The sequence below is a fragment of the Carcharhinus amblyrhynchos genome, unplaced genomic scaffold (assembly GCF_965287045.1).
Source record: "Carcharhinus amblyrhynchos unplaced genomic scaffold, sCarAmb.v2.hapA scaffold_45, whole genome shotgun sequence".
Classification (NCBI taxonomy): Eukaryota; Metazoa; Chordata; class Chondrichthyes; order Carcharhiniformes; family Carcharhinidae; genus Carcharhinus; species Carcharhinus amblyrhynchos.
In genome coordinates this window covers 3,508,345-3,522,337 of record NW_027649786.1, presented here as the reverse complement: position 1 = coordinate 3,522,337, position 13,993 = coordinate 3,508,345, and the positions used below count along the sequence as shown (strand labels likewise).

The window sequence follows — 13,993 nt, the reverse complement described above, 5'->3', positions numbered from 1 at the left end:
GTGTGGAGAGTCTGCAGAAGGATCTAGATAGGCTGGGCGAATGGGCCAGGAAATGGCAAATGGAATTTAATGTTGGCAAGTGTGAGGTGGTCCACTTTGGTAGGAAGAATGGTAGGAAGGACTATTACTTACGGGGCGAAAAACTGCAGCAGGCGACGGTGCAGAGGGACCTCGGGGTCCTTGTGCATGAGTCGCAAAAACCCAGCTTGCAGGTGCAGCAGGTGGTCAGGAAGGCGAATGGGATGCTGGCCTTCATAGCGAGGGGGATTGAATATAAAAGTAGGGAGGTCTTGCTGCAGCTGTATAGGGCATTGGTGAGGCCGCAACTGGAGTACTGTGTGCAGTTTTGGGCGCCGTACCTGCACAAAGATATTTTGGCCTTGGAGGGAGTGCAGAGGAGGTTTACTAGGCTGATACCGGAGTTGAGGGGGTTGAGCTATGAGGAGAGGCTGAATAAACTAGGCTTGTACTCGTTAGAGTTTAGAAGAATGAGGGGAGATCTCATTGAGACATATAAGATGATGAATGGGATGGATAGGATAGAGGTGGAGAGACTCTTCCCGCTCAAAAAAGACAGTAGGACTAGGGGGCACAGCCTCAAGATAAAGGGGGGGGTGGTTTAGAACGGAGTTGAGGAGGAACTTCTTCACTCAAAGGGTGGTGAATCCCTGGAATTCTCTGCCCGTTGAAGTGGTGGAGGCTGCCTCGCTAAATATTTTTAAGAAGCGGGTTGATGGGTTCTTGATAAGAGAGGGGATTAAGGGTTATGGGGAGAGGGCGGGAATGTGGAACTGAGCCACGACAGATCAGCCATGATCTTATTGAATGGCGGGGCAGGCTCGAAGGGCCAGATGGCCTACTCCTGCTCCTATTTCTTATGTTCTTATGTTGGGGCCTGGGGTGGGGGTGGTGGGATTGCTGTCAGCGTACACTCAAAGGGCTGAATGGCCTCTCCCTGCGCTGCAGGGACTCTATGATTCGATGTGCAGGGTAGATGGATTGGCCTCGCTAAGGGTCCAATGATGTGGGATAAGAAAGGAATAAAACTCCTTGGGCCTGCAGGAGCAGAGGGAGCCGCGTGTATCTGTGTACAGATCACTGCAGCTGGGAGGACAAGTGGACAGAGCAGTTAAAGCAGAGAGTACACTGGGCTGTATTAATAGGGCCACAGAGTACACAAGTGCGCAAGAGGCTTACGACAATGTTCCAGGGAAGAGAAACTTCAGATACGATGAGAGACTGGGGAGGTTGGGACTGTTCTCCTTGGAGAGAAAGCGGATCAGAGGTGTCCAGAATCATGAGGGCGCTGGATTGGGTAGAGGGGAAAAACCTGTTCCTGCTCAGAAAAGGATTGAGAGGGACACAGATACACTGTCTGAGAGTGTGGTGGAGACAGATTCACACAGCGAGTGAATAGGATCTGGAATGTACTGTCTGAGAGTGTGGTGGAGACAGATTCACACAGCGAGTGGTTAGGATCTGGAATGTACTGTCTGAGAGTGTGGTGGAGACAGATTCACACAGCGAGTGGTTAGGATCTGGAATGTACTGTCTGAGAGTGTGGTGGAGACAGATTCACACAGCGAGTGGTTAGGATCTGGAATGTACTGTCTGAGAGTGTGGTGGAGACAGATTCACACAGCGAGTGGTTAGGGTCTGGAATACACTGTCTGAGAGTGTGGTGAAGACAGATTCACACAGCGACTGGTTAGGATCTGGAATGTACTGTCTGAGAGTGTGGTGGAGACAGATTCACACAGCGAGTGGTTAGGATCTGGAATGTACTGTCTGAGAGTGTGGTGGAGACAGATTCACACAGCGAGTGGTTAGGATCTGGAATGTACTGTCTGAGAGTGTGGTGGAGACAGATTCACACAGCGAGTGGTTAGGATCTGGAATGTACTGTCTGAGAGCGTGGTGGAGACAGATTCACACAGCGAGTGGTTAGGATCTGGAGTGTACTGTCTGAGAGTGTGGTGAAGACAGATTCACACAGCGAGTGGTTAGGATCTGGAATACACTGTTTGAGAGTGTGGTGGAGACAGATTCACACAGCGAGAGTGGTTAGGATCTGGAATACACTGTCTGAGAGTGTGGTGGAGACAGATTCACACGGTGAGTGGTTAGGATCTGGAATGTACTGTCTGAGAGCGTGGTGGAGACAGATTCACACAGCGAGAGTGGTTAGGATCTGGAATACACTGTCTGAGAGTGTGGTGGAGACAGATTCACACAGCGAGTGGTTAGGATCTGGAATACACTGTCTGAGAGTGTGGTGGAGACAGATTCACACAGCGAGTGGTTAGGATCTGGAATGTACTGTCTGAGAGTGTGGTGGAGACAGATTCACACAGCGAGTGGTTAGGATCTGGAGTGTACTGTCTGAGAGTGTGGTGAAGACAGATTCACACAGCGAGTGGTTAGGATCTGGAATACACTGTTTGAGAGTGTGGTGGAGACAGATTCACACAGCGAGAGTGGTTAGGATCTGGAATACACTGTCTGAGAGTGTGGTGGAGACAGATTCACACGGTGAGTGGTTAGGATCTGGAATGTACTGTCTGAGAGCGTGGTGGAGACAGATTCACACAGCGAGAGTGGTTAGGATCTGGAATACACTGTCTGAGAGTGTGGTGGAGACAGATTCACACAGCGAGTGGTTAGGATCTGGAATACACTGTCTGAGAGTGTGGTGGAGACAGATTCACACAGCGAGTGGTTAGGATCTGGAATGTACTGTCTGAGAGTGTGGTGGAGACAGATTCACACAGCGAGTGGTTAGGATCTGGAGTGTACTGCCTGAGAGTGTGGTGGAGACAGATTCACACAGCGAGTGGTTAGGATCTGGAATGTACTGTCTGAGAGTGTGGTGGAGACAGATTCACACAGCCAGTGGTTAGGGTCTGGAATACACTGTCTGAGAGTGTGGTGGAGACAGATTCACACAGCCAGTGGTTAGGGTCTGGAATGTACTGTCTGAGAGTGTGGTGGAGACAGATTCACACAGCGAGTGGTTAGGATCTGGAATGTACTGTCTGAGAGCGTGGTGGAGACAGATTCACACAGCGAGTGGTTAGGATCTGGAGTGTACTGTCTGAGAGTGTGGTGAAGACAGATTCACACAGCGAGTGGTTAGGATCTGGAATACACTGTTTGAGAGTGTGGTGGAGACAGATTCACACAGCGAGAGTGGTTAGGATCTGGAATACACTGTCTGAGAGTGTGGTGGAGACAGATTCACACGGTGAGTGGTTAGGATCTGGAATGTACTGTCTGAGAGCGTGGTGGAGACAGATTCACACAGCGAGAGTGGTTAGGATCTGGAATACACTGTCTGAGAGTGTGGTGGAGACAGATTCACACAGCGAGTGGTTAGGATCTGGAATACACTGTCTGAGAGTGTGGTGGAGACAGATTCACACAGCGAGTGGTTAGGATCTGGAATGTACTGTCTGAGAGTGTGGTGGAGACAGATTCACACAGCGAGTGGTTAGGATCTGGAGTGTACTGTCTGAGAGTGTGGTGAAGACAGATTCACACAGCGAGTGGTTAGGATCTGGAATACACTGTTTGAGAGTGTGGTGGAGACAGATTCACACAGCGAGAGTGGTTAGGATCTGGAATACACTGTCTGAGAGTGTGGTGGAGACAGATTCACACGGTGAGTGGTTAGGATCTGGAATGTACTGTCTGAGAGCGTGGTGGAGACAGATTCACACAGCGAGAGTGGTTAGGATCTGGAATACACTGTCTGAGAGTGTGGTGGAGACAGATTCACACAGCGAGTGGTTAGGATCTGGAATACACTGTCTGAGAGTGTGGTGGAGACAGATTCACACAGCGAGTGGTTAGGATCTGGAATGTACTGTCTGAGAGTGTGGTGGAGACAGATTCACACAGCGAGTGGTTAGGATCTGGAGTGTACTGCCTGAGAGTGTGGTGGAGACAGATTCACACAGCGAGTGGTTAGGATCTGGAATGTACTGTCTGAGAGTGTGGTGGAGACAGATTCACACAGCCAGTGGTTAGGGTCTGGAATACACTGTCTGAGAGTGTGGTGGAGACAGATTCACACAGCCAGTGGTTAGGGTCTGGAATGTACTGTCTGAGAGTGTGGTGGAGACAGATTCACACAGCGAGTGGTTAGGATCTGGAATGTACTGTCTGAGAGCGTGGTGGAGACAGATTCACACAGCGAGTGGTTAGGATCTGGAGTGTACTGTCTGAGAGTGTGGTGAAGACAGATTCACACAGCGAGTGGTTAGGATCTGGAATACACTGTTTGAGAGTGTGGTGGAGACAGATTCACACAGCGAGAGTGGTTAGGATCTGGAATACACTGTCTGAGAGTGTGGTGGAGACAGATTCACACGGTGAGTGGTTAGGATCTGGAATGTACTGTCTGAGAGCGTGGTGGAGACAGATTCACACAGCGAGAGTGGTTAGGATCTGGAATACACTGTCTGAGAGTGTGGTGGAGACAGATTCACACAGCGAGTGGTTAGGATCTGGAATACACTGTCTGAGAGTGTGGTGGAGACAGATTCACACAGCGAGTGGTTAGGATCTGGAATGTACTGTCTGAGAGTGTGGTGGAGACAGATTCACACAGCGAGTGGTTAGGATCTGGAGTGTACTGCCTGAGAGTGTGGTGGAGACAGATTCACACAGCGAGTGGTTAGGATCTGGAATGTACTGTCTGAGAGTGTGGTGGAGACAGATTCACACAGCGAGAGTGGTTAGGATCTGGAATACACTGTCTGAGAGTGTGGTGAAGACAGATTCACACAGCGAGTGGTTAGGATCTGGAGTGTACTGTCTGAGAGTGTGGTGGAGACAGATTCACACAGTGAGTGGTTAGGATCTGGAATACACTGTTTGAGAGTGTGGTGGAGACAGATTCACACAGCAAGTGGTTAGGATCTGGAATGTACTGTCTGAGAGTGTGGTGGAGACAGATTCACACAGCGAGTGGTTAGGATCTGGAATGTACTGTCTGAGAGTGTGGTGGAGACAGATTCACACAGCGAGTGGTTAGGATCTGGAATGTACTGTCTGAGAGTGTGGTGGAGACAGATTCACACAGCGAGTGGTTAGGATCTGGAATGTACTGTCTGAGAGTGTGGTGGAGACAGATTCACACAGTGAGTGGTTAGGATCTGGAGTGTACTGTCTGAGAGTGTGGTGGAGACAGATTCACACAGCGAGTGGTTAGGATCTGGAATGTACTGTCTGAGAGTGTGGTGGAGACAGATTCACACAGCGAGTGGTTAGGATCTGGAATACACTGTCTGAGAGTGTGGTGGAGACAGATTCACACAGCGAGTGGTTAGGATCTGGAATGTACTGTCTGAGAGTGTGGTGGAGACAGATTCACACAGCGAGTGGTTAGGATCTGGAATGTACTGTCTGAGAGTGTGGTGGAGAGGGATTCAATTGAGGCATTTAGGAGGGAATTGGATGATTATTTGAATCGGTGGAATGTATAGTGGAAAGGCCGGGGAATGGCACTCAGTCACCATGCTTTTTGTGAGAGCTAGCATGTGCCCGATGGACTGAATGGCCTCCCGTGCTGTAAGGATTCTGCGATTCGGTGAAATTCTGTTGAATGTTAGAGCGAACTGATCCCCGTATCAGGAACTCTATCACTGGATAACAGCACTGAACTAATTAAAACAGCACAACTGAGAGAGGTGGTTATAATAAAAGGGAAATGTGTTTGTTTTCAGAGTAAGCAATGTGGATCTCAGCGGATTTGCTTCATTCTGTTGTGTACGGCCGTGCTGAGTGCAGTATTTGGATATTATTATTACACCCAGATCAGGTAAGGTGTGTTTCGAATCAAATCTGTTTTCCTGACTTGTGTGAAGCTGGCATTAATCCCTGCCCCTGGTCACGTGGAGGAAGGATTTATTTGCACAAAAACTTGTGCTACAGGCGTGGAAATGAATCATCAGGAGAGTTAACCTTTTACTGGATCCCCCGAATAAACTAATCAAAGGAAATTGAGCAACACTGGAATTAAACAGAGACATCAGTGTTCTAACATTAACTCAGCCTACAGTCAGACTGGGACAGGTCACACCTCAATCTACAGTCAGACTGGGACAGGCTCACACCTCAATCTACAGTCAGACTGGGACAGGGTCACACCTCAATCTACAATCAGACTGGGACAGTTCACACCTCAATCTACAGTCAGACTGGGACAGGCTCACACCTCAATCTACAGTCAGACTGGGACAGGGTCACACCTCAATCTACAGTCAGACTGGGACAGGGTCACACCTCAATCTACAGTCAGACTGGGACAGGGTCACACCTCAATTTACAGTCAGACTGGGACAGGGTCACACCTCGATTTACAGTCAGACTGGGACAGGGTCACACCTCAATCTACAGTCAGACTGGGACAGGGTCACACCTCAATCTACAGTCAGACTGGGACAGGGTCACACCCCAATCTACAGTCAGACTGGGACAGGGTCACACCTCAATCTACAGTCAGACTGGGACAGGGTCACACCTCAATCTACAGTCAGACTGGGACAGGGTCACACCTCAATCTACAGTCAGACTGGGACAGGGTCACACCTCAATCTACAGTCAGACTGGGACAGGGTCACACCTCAATCTACAGTCAGACTGGGACAGGGTCACACCTCAATCTACAGTCAGACTGGGACAGGGTCACACCTCAATCTACAGTCAGACTGGGACAGGGTCACACCTCAATCTACAGTCAGACTGGGACAGGGTCACACCTCAATCTACAGTCAGACTGGGACAGGGTCACACCTCAATCTACAGTCAGACTGGGACAGGGTCACACCTCGATCTACAGTCAGACTGGGACAGGGTCACACCTCAATCTACAGTCAGACTGGGACAGTTCACACCTCGATCTACAGTCAGACTGGGACAGGGTCACACCTCAATCTACAGTCAGACTGGGACAGGGTCACACCTCAATCTACAGTCAGACTGGGACAGGGTCACACCTCAATCTACAGTCAGACTGGGACAGGGTCACACCTCAATCTACAGTCAGACTGGGACAGGGTCACACCTCAATTTACAGTCAGACTGGGACAGGGTCACACCTCGATTTACAGTCAGACTGGGACAGGGTCACACCTCAATCTACAATCAGACTGGGACAGTTCACACCTCAATCTACAGTCAGACTGGGACAGGGTCACACCTCAATCTACAGTCAGACTGGGACAGGGTCACACCTCAATCTACAGTCAGACTGGGACAGGGTCACACCTCAATCTACAGTCAGACTGGGACAGGGTCACACCTCGATCTACAGTCAGACTGGGACAGGGTCACACCTCAATCTACAGTCAGACTGGGACAGTTCACACCTCGATTTACAGTCAGACTGGGACAGGTCACACCTCAATCTACAGTCAGACTGGGACAGGGTCACACCTCGATCTACAGTCAGACTGGGACAGGTCACACCTCAATCTACAGTCAGACTGGGACAGGGTCACACCTCAATCTACAGTCAGACTGGGACAGGGTCACACCTCGATCTATAGTCAGACTGGGACAGGGTCACACCTCAATCTACAGTCAGACTGGGACAGGGTCACACCTCGATCTACAGTCAGACTGGGACAGGGTCACACCTCAATCTACAGTCAGACTGGGACAGTTCACACCTCGATCTACAGTCAGACTGGGACAGGGTCACACCTCAATCTACAGTCAGACTGGGACAGGGTCACACCTCAATCTACAGTCAGACTGGGACAGGGTCACACCTCAATCTACAGTCAGACTGGGACAGGGTCACACCTCAATCTACAGTCAGACTGGGACAGGGTCACACCTCAATTTACAGTCAGACTGGGACAGGGTCACACCTCGATTTACAGTCAGACTGGGACAGGGTCACACCTCAATCTACAATCAGACTGGGACAGTTCACACCTCAATCTACAGTCAGACTGGGACAGGGTCACACCTCAATCTACAGTCAGACTGGGACAGGGTCACACCTCGATCTACAGTCAGACTGGGACAGGGTCACACCTCAATCTACAGTCAGACTGGGACAGTTCACACCTCGATTTACAGTCAGACTGGGACAGGTCACACCTCAATCTACAGTCAGACTGGGACAGGGTCACACCTCGATCTACAGTCAGACTGGGACAGGGTCACACCTCGATCTACAGTCAGACTGGGACAGGGTCACACCTCGATCTACAGTCAGACTGGGACAGGCTCACACCTCGATCTACAGTTTCTCCTGCGCTGAGCTCACGGTTTCTCCCCTCCGTTGTGCCGAGGGATGTTCTTGTCTCGGTCCGAAGTGTGTCAGTAAGATTGTGACATGTTCATTCACTGCTTCCTCCACTCCGTCTCCCTTTCCCCTCAGATCCTCCGGAAGGCAGAATCTCTCGATGGGAGCGGTGTCAGATAGGGAAGAGAATGGACTCCAGCTGGGCAATGAGCTTGAATCCTGGTTTAATTCCAGGTACGTTCCGGACATAGCTCCCGCGGTGGAACAGTGCAGGGTGTAACCTGAGAGCGAGAGACTGAGGCATCAGAGGGACAAATGCAATGATCTGGATGTGTTCCAGAGGGAGAGGCTCCGATAGAAAAGGAGGTTTAAACTTCCAATGTCATTTATTATTGTCACAGTATCGGGACAGAGTGAAAAGCATTGGTTATTACGCACTATATAAAGCATACCATTCATAGAGAAGGAAAGGAGAGGGTGCAGAATGTAGTGTTACAGTCACAGCGAGGGTGTGGAGAAAGATCAACTTAATGCGAGGTAGGTCCATTCAAAACTCTGACAGCAGCAGGGAAGAAGCTGTTCTTGAGTCGGTCGGTACGGGACCTCAGACTTTTGTATCTTTTTCCCGACGGAAGAAGGTGGAAGAGAGAATGTCCGGGGTGTGTGGGGTCCTTAATTATCCCGGCTGCTTTTCCCCGAGGCAGCGGGAAGTGTAGACAGAGTCAATGGATGGGAGGCTGGTTTGTGTGATGGATTGGGGGCTACATTCACCACCCTTTTGTATTTCCTTGTGGCCTTGGGCAGAGCAGGATCCCAGACCGAGCTGTGATCCAACCAGAAAGAATGCTTTCTGTGGGGCATCTGTAAAAGTTGGTGAGAGTCGTGGCGGACATGCCAAATTTCCTTAGTCTTCTGAGAAAGTAGAGGCGTTGGTGGGGCTTTCTTAACGATAGTGTCGGACTGGGGGGGGATGTTTCAGCACAGACAGGAGTTGATAAAGGAACAAGTGATTTGTGGGAGCGGGTACACGGATGGGACCCCGACCAACTTCCACACGGCAGTGGGACGGGGGAGCTAGCAGGAGCTTGGTATTTCGATAGTCAACGGGGGGGATTAATGGGCTGGGAGATTGGGAGAGTCTCTGGGCCGTTGATTCCTTGAGGAGTTTAGAGAGTGTTTTCAGGATAATAGCTTATATTATTCAGCCGATGACAGAGAGAGGGAGAGCTGGTTAAACTGGACCTAGCGCGGGTGTAACGAGGGACGGTTAATTCACAGCCTCGTTGCGATCACCCTTGAAAACAGAGGGAGAGAAATCGGTCCTCGTTTGGTCAGGGGAGCAGGTGGGAGAATGGGGATGAACGACGTGATAGGACGAGGGAGCAGACCCGATGGGCCGAACGGCTCGAGATCCGATCAGAGCCCTCCCACCCCCACCCCCGGCTGAGATCCTATCGCAGCCAATGAAATCGTGGCTGAGTGTCAAATACTTGCAGGCAGTGCGGGGTGGTTGTGGGGGGGGCGGAAACGGTACAAGATCAGGGAATTTTGGTACACGGTGGCAATTGATCGGCCCCCACCCCACCAGACCGCGGTTTCTAACCTCTCCCCCCTCTTCCTGAAGGGCCTTTACAGATAAGAAGACAGTGACGCCGTGGGGGGCTCCGATTCTCTGGTACGGGACGTACGACCCAAAGGAACGGGACGAGTTCTACAAGCGGCGGAACACGGTGATTGGCATGACGGTGTTTGCTGTGGCACGGTGAGGAGGGGAAACGGGGTCCACGGCTCCTCTCACCTCGTTTCAGCCCCGACCGAGGGCTGGATCCGTTCCTGTGGGACCGGGGGTGGGGGGTGGTTTGTGGGAAGGAGGGGGCCAATGATTGGTGGCTGGGTGGTGGCACAGTGGGTTATCACGGCTGCCTCGCAGCGCCAGGGTCCCGGGTTCGATTCCCCGGCCTCGGGTCACTGTCTGTGCGGAGAATGCACATTCTCCCCGTGTCTGCGTGGGTTTCCTCCGGGCGCTCCGGTTTCCTCCCACAGTCCGAAAGACGTGCGGGTCAGGGTGGATTGGGGCCGCGCTAAATTCTCCCTCAGTGTTACCCGAACAGGAGAGTGGGCAACTAGGGGATTTTCACAGTAACTTCATTGCAGTGTTAATGTAAGCCTACTTTTGATAATAAATAAACTTTAATGATTGTCGGGGGGGGAGCAATGGTTGTGGGAGTGCGGCTGTATTATTGGGGTGGCGCCAACCTCTGGCCCTGACCTCTGACCCTGACCTCAGCCTCTGACTCAGACCTTTGACGTCTACCTCTCTCCCTGACCTCTGACTCATGGCCCTGACCTCCGACCCTGCCTCACCACAGTGGAATCATGCCCCCGCCCCCCTCCCCCCCGAGAATCTTTCCCCTTTGGACCAAGTGGGAGAACCTGGAGAGAGATCTGACTTGGTGGAGTTACATAAGAACATAAGAAATAGGAGCAGGAGTAGGCCATCCAGCCCTTCGAGCCTGCCCCGCCATTCAATAAGATCATGGCTGATCTGTCGTGGCTCAGTTCCACTTTCCTGCCCTCTCCCCATAACCCTTAATCCCCTCTCTTATCAAAAACCCATCAACCCGCGTCTTAAAAATATTTAGCGAGGCAGCCTCCACCACTTCAACGGGCAGAGAATTCCAGAGATTCACCACCCTTTGAGTGAAGAAGTTCCTCCTCAACTCCGTTCTAAACCGCCCCCCCTTTATCTTGAGGCTATGCCCCCTAGTCCTACTGTCCTTTCTGAGCGGGAAGAGTCTTTCCACCTCTATCCTATCCATCCCATTCATCATCTTATACGTCTCAATGAGATCTCCCCTCATTCTTCTAAACTCTAACGAGTACAAGCCTAGTTTATTCAGCCTCTCCTCATAGCTCAACCCCCTCAACTCCGGTATCAGCCTAGTAAACCTCCTCTGCACTCCCTCCAGGGCCAAAATATCCTTGCGCAGGTGCGGCGCCCAAAACTGCACACAGTACTCCAGCTGCGGCCTCACCAATGCCCTATACAGCCGCAGCAAGACCTCCCTACTTTTATATTCAATCCCCCTCGCTATGAAGGCCAGCATCCCATTCGCCTTCCTGACCACCTGCTGCACCTGCAAGCTGGGTTTTTGCGACTCATGCACAAGGACCCCGAGGTCCCTCTGCACCGTCGCCTGCTGCAGTTTTTCACCACGTAAGTAATAGTCCTTCCTACCATTCTTCCTACCAAAGTGGACCACCTCACACTTGCCAACATTAAATTCCATTTGCCATTTCCTGGCCCATTCGCCCAGCCTATCTAGATCCTTCTGCAGACTCTCCACACCCTCCGCACAATTTGCCTTTCCCCCAATCTTGGTGTCATCAGCAAATTTCGACACCCTGCACTCGGTTCCCTCCTCCAGATCATCTATATAAATGGTAAATAGCTGAGGCCCCAGCACCGACCCCTGAGGCACTCCACTAGTCACCATCCGCCAATCCGAATAGCACCCATTGACCTCCACTCTCTGCCTCCTATTTGACAACCAATCCTCTATCCACGCTAACACCCTACCCCCAACTCCATGTCCCTCGACCTTCTGCAATAACCTCTTGTGAGGTACCTTGTCAAACGCCTTCTGAAAATCCAGAAAGACCACATCCACCGGCTCTCCTCTATCCACCGCCCTAGACACATCCTCATAGAAAGGGCTATTAACTGGTTCCCTCACACCCCACCCCCCAACTCTCCCTTCTGCCCCCCCCCACCCCCGCACTGCCTTCCACACACTATGTTGGGGTGGGGGGGGGTGCGATTCCACCCTTGTGAGTGAGAATCTGAGCTGGACGTTGGCAAAAATAGTTAGCGAAGCGAGAATGAGGAGGTGGCGCCCTCCCCTGCGTCGGTGCGGCACTGCGCTATCCGGTGGCGGCCACCCCCTCCCCCCCACAGTGATCTTGATGCTCTTGCTCCCCCCCTCCCCCCCCCCCCCCCCCCAACCCTCTCTCCCAGTTACATCGACAGGTTCCTGAAAGACTTCCTGGAAACGGCGGAGAAGCACTTCATGAGGGGCCAACGGGTCATCTACTACGTGCTGGTGGACGACGTCAGCAGGGTGCCGTGGGTGGAGATGAGCCCCGGGCGCACGATGACTGTCATCCGGGTGCCCAAGTACCCTCGCTGGCAGGACATCAGCATGATGCGGATGCACCACCTCAGCCAACTGATCCAAGAGCGCGTCCGCTCCGAGGTCACCTACCTGTTCTGCTTTGACGTCGACCTCCTGTTCATTGGCTCCTTTGGCCCCGAGACCCTGGGCGACCTGGTTGGCCAGTTACAAGCCGGCCTCTACCCTGCCCGCGTCAAAGATTACACCTACGAGCGGAGGCCAGAGTCGGCAGCTTACATCGCGCCGGGCCGGGGTGATTACTACTACCACGCCGCGCTGTTTGGGGGCAGGCCGGACCACGTCTACAACCTGACCAGGGCCTGCTTGGCCGGAGTGATGAAGGACAAAGCTTCGGGCATCGAGGCGGTTTGGCACGAGGAAAGCCACCTGAATCGCTACTTCCTGGAACACAAGCCCACCAAGGTCCTGTCTCCCGAGTATTGCTGGGATCGAACGTCAAGGAGTTACATCAAGTATCCCCGGGTCAAGTGGATTCCCGAAGAGTACAGCAGCGTCCGGGAAAACTGAGTCGGGAAGGGGGGGCAGCAGAGGGCGCAGCGCTTGAAAGCTGGTGGGTAGGCTAGGGGGGGCAATCGGCTGGGCCGCTCTGTGTCAGCTGGTGAAGCAACACTGATGCGTGCTGGTAAGTAGGGAAAGGTTAGAAATTTGCATTCGGAGATATGGAGGGATTTGGGGTTTTTTTCGCAGATGAGAAAGTTCCAACAGGTGGTGGGGTGGGGTTGGCAGTGGGGGGGGTGGGAGGGGGAGCAATTTAATCTTCTACAGGTCTCAGGTAAAGATTATTGAATTTTATTTGACCAGAAAGGGAGGCAACAGGAATTAAACACGACATTATATGTTTTTGGAAAGGTTTAGGATGACACGGTGACACGGCGGGTTGGCACTGCTCCCTCACAGCGCCAGGGACCCGGGTTCCATTCCCGGTGACACAGTGGGTTAGCACTGCTGCCTCACAGCTCCAGGGACCCGGGTTCAATTCCCAGTGATACGGTGGGTTAGCACTGCTGCCTCACAGCGCCAGGGACCCGGGTTCCATTCCCGGTGACACAGTGGGTTAGCACTGCTGTCTCACAGCGCCAGGGACCCGGGTTCCATTCCCGGTGACACAGTGGGTTAGCACTGCTGCCTCACAGCGCCAGGGACCCGGGTTCCATTCCCGGTGACACAGTGGGTTAGCACTGCTGTCTCACAGCGCCAGGGACCCGGGTTCCATTCCCGGTGACACAGTGGGTTAGCACTGCTGCCTCACAGTGCCAGGGACCCGGGTTCCATTCCCGGTGGCACAGTGGGTTAGCGCTGCTGCCTCACAGCGCCAGGGACCCGGGTTCCATTCCCCGGGGCTCGGGTCACTGTCTGTGCGGAGTTTGCACATCCTCCCCGTGTCTGCGTGGGTTTCCTCCGGGTGCTCCGGTTTCCTCCCGCAGTCTGAAAGATGGTGTGGGTTAGGGAGCACGGACCCGAACAGGCACGTGGAATGCGGCGAATGGCACAGTAACTTCATTGCGGTGTTGATGCAAGTCTTAGTTGTGATGAA

The 13,993-nt window shown here is 52.4% G+C and overlaps 1 protein-coding gene across 1 annotated transcript; it reads left to right on the top strand.

Moving 5' to 3' along the window:
- The first annotated feature begins 8,251 nt into the window (after positions 1–8,251).
- Positions 8,252–12,975, top strand: LOC145337293 (N-acetyllactosaminide alpha-1,3-galactosyltransferase-like). Its single transcript, XM_080182085.1, has 3 exons — positions 8,252–8,497; positions 9,888–10,025; positions 12,282–12,975. Exons 1-3 carry the CDS (start codon positions 8,424–8,426, stop codon positions 12,964–12,966), a joined length of 897 nt encoding a protein of 298 aa, XP_080038211.1. The 5' UTR covers positions 8,252–8,423; the 3' UTR covers positions 12,967–12,975.
- The last annotated feature ends 1,018 nt before the right edge of the window (positions 12,976–13,993 follow it).

What these genes read in the sequence shown, in the direction of transcription:
- LOC145337293 (XM_080182085.1), top strand. Translation starts at nt 8,424, where the DNA reads ATGGGAGCGGTGTCAGATAGGGAAGAGAATGGACTCCAGCTGGGCAAT. An exon ending in GAATCCTGGTTTAATTCCAG is followed by an intron (nt 8,498 to 9,887) that starts GTACGTTCCGGA and finishes CTCTTCCTGAAG; the next exon opens with GGCCTTTACAGATAAGAAGA. An exon ending in ACGGTGTTTGCTGTGGCACG is followed by an intron (nt 10,026 to 12,281) that starts GTGAGGAGGGGA and finishes CCTCTCTCCCAG; the next exon opens with TTACATCGACAGGTTCCTGA.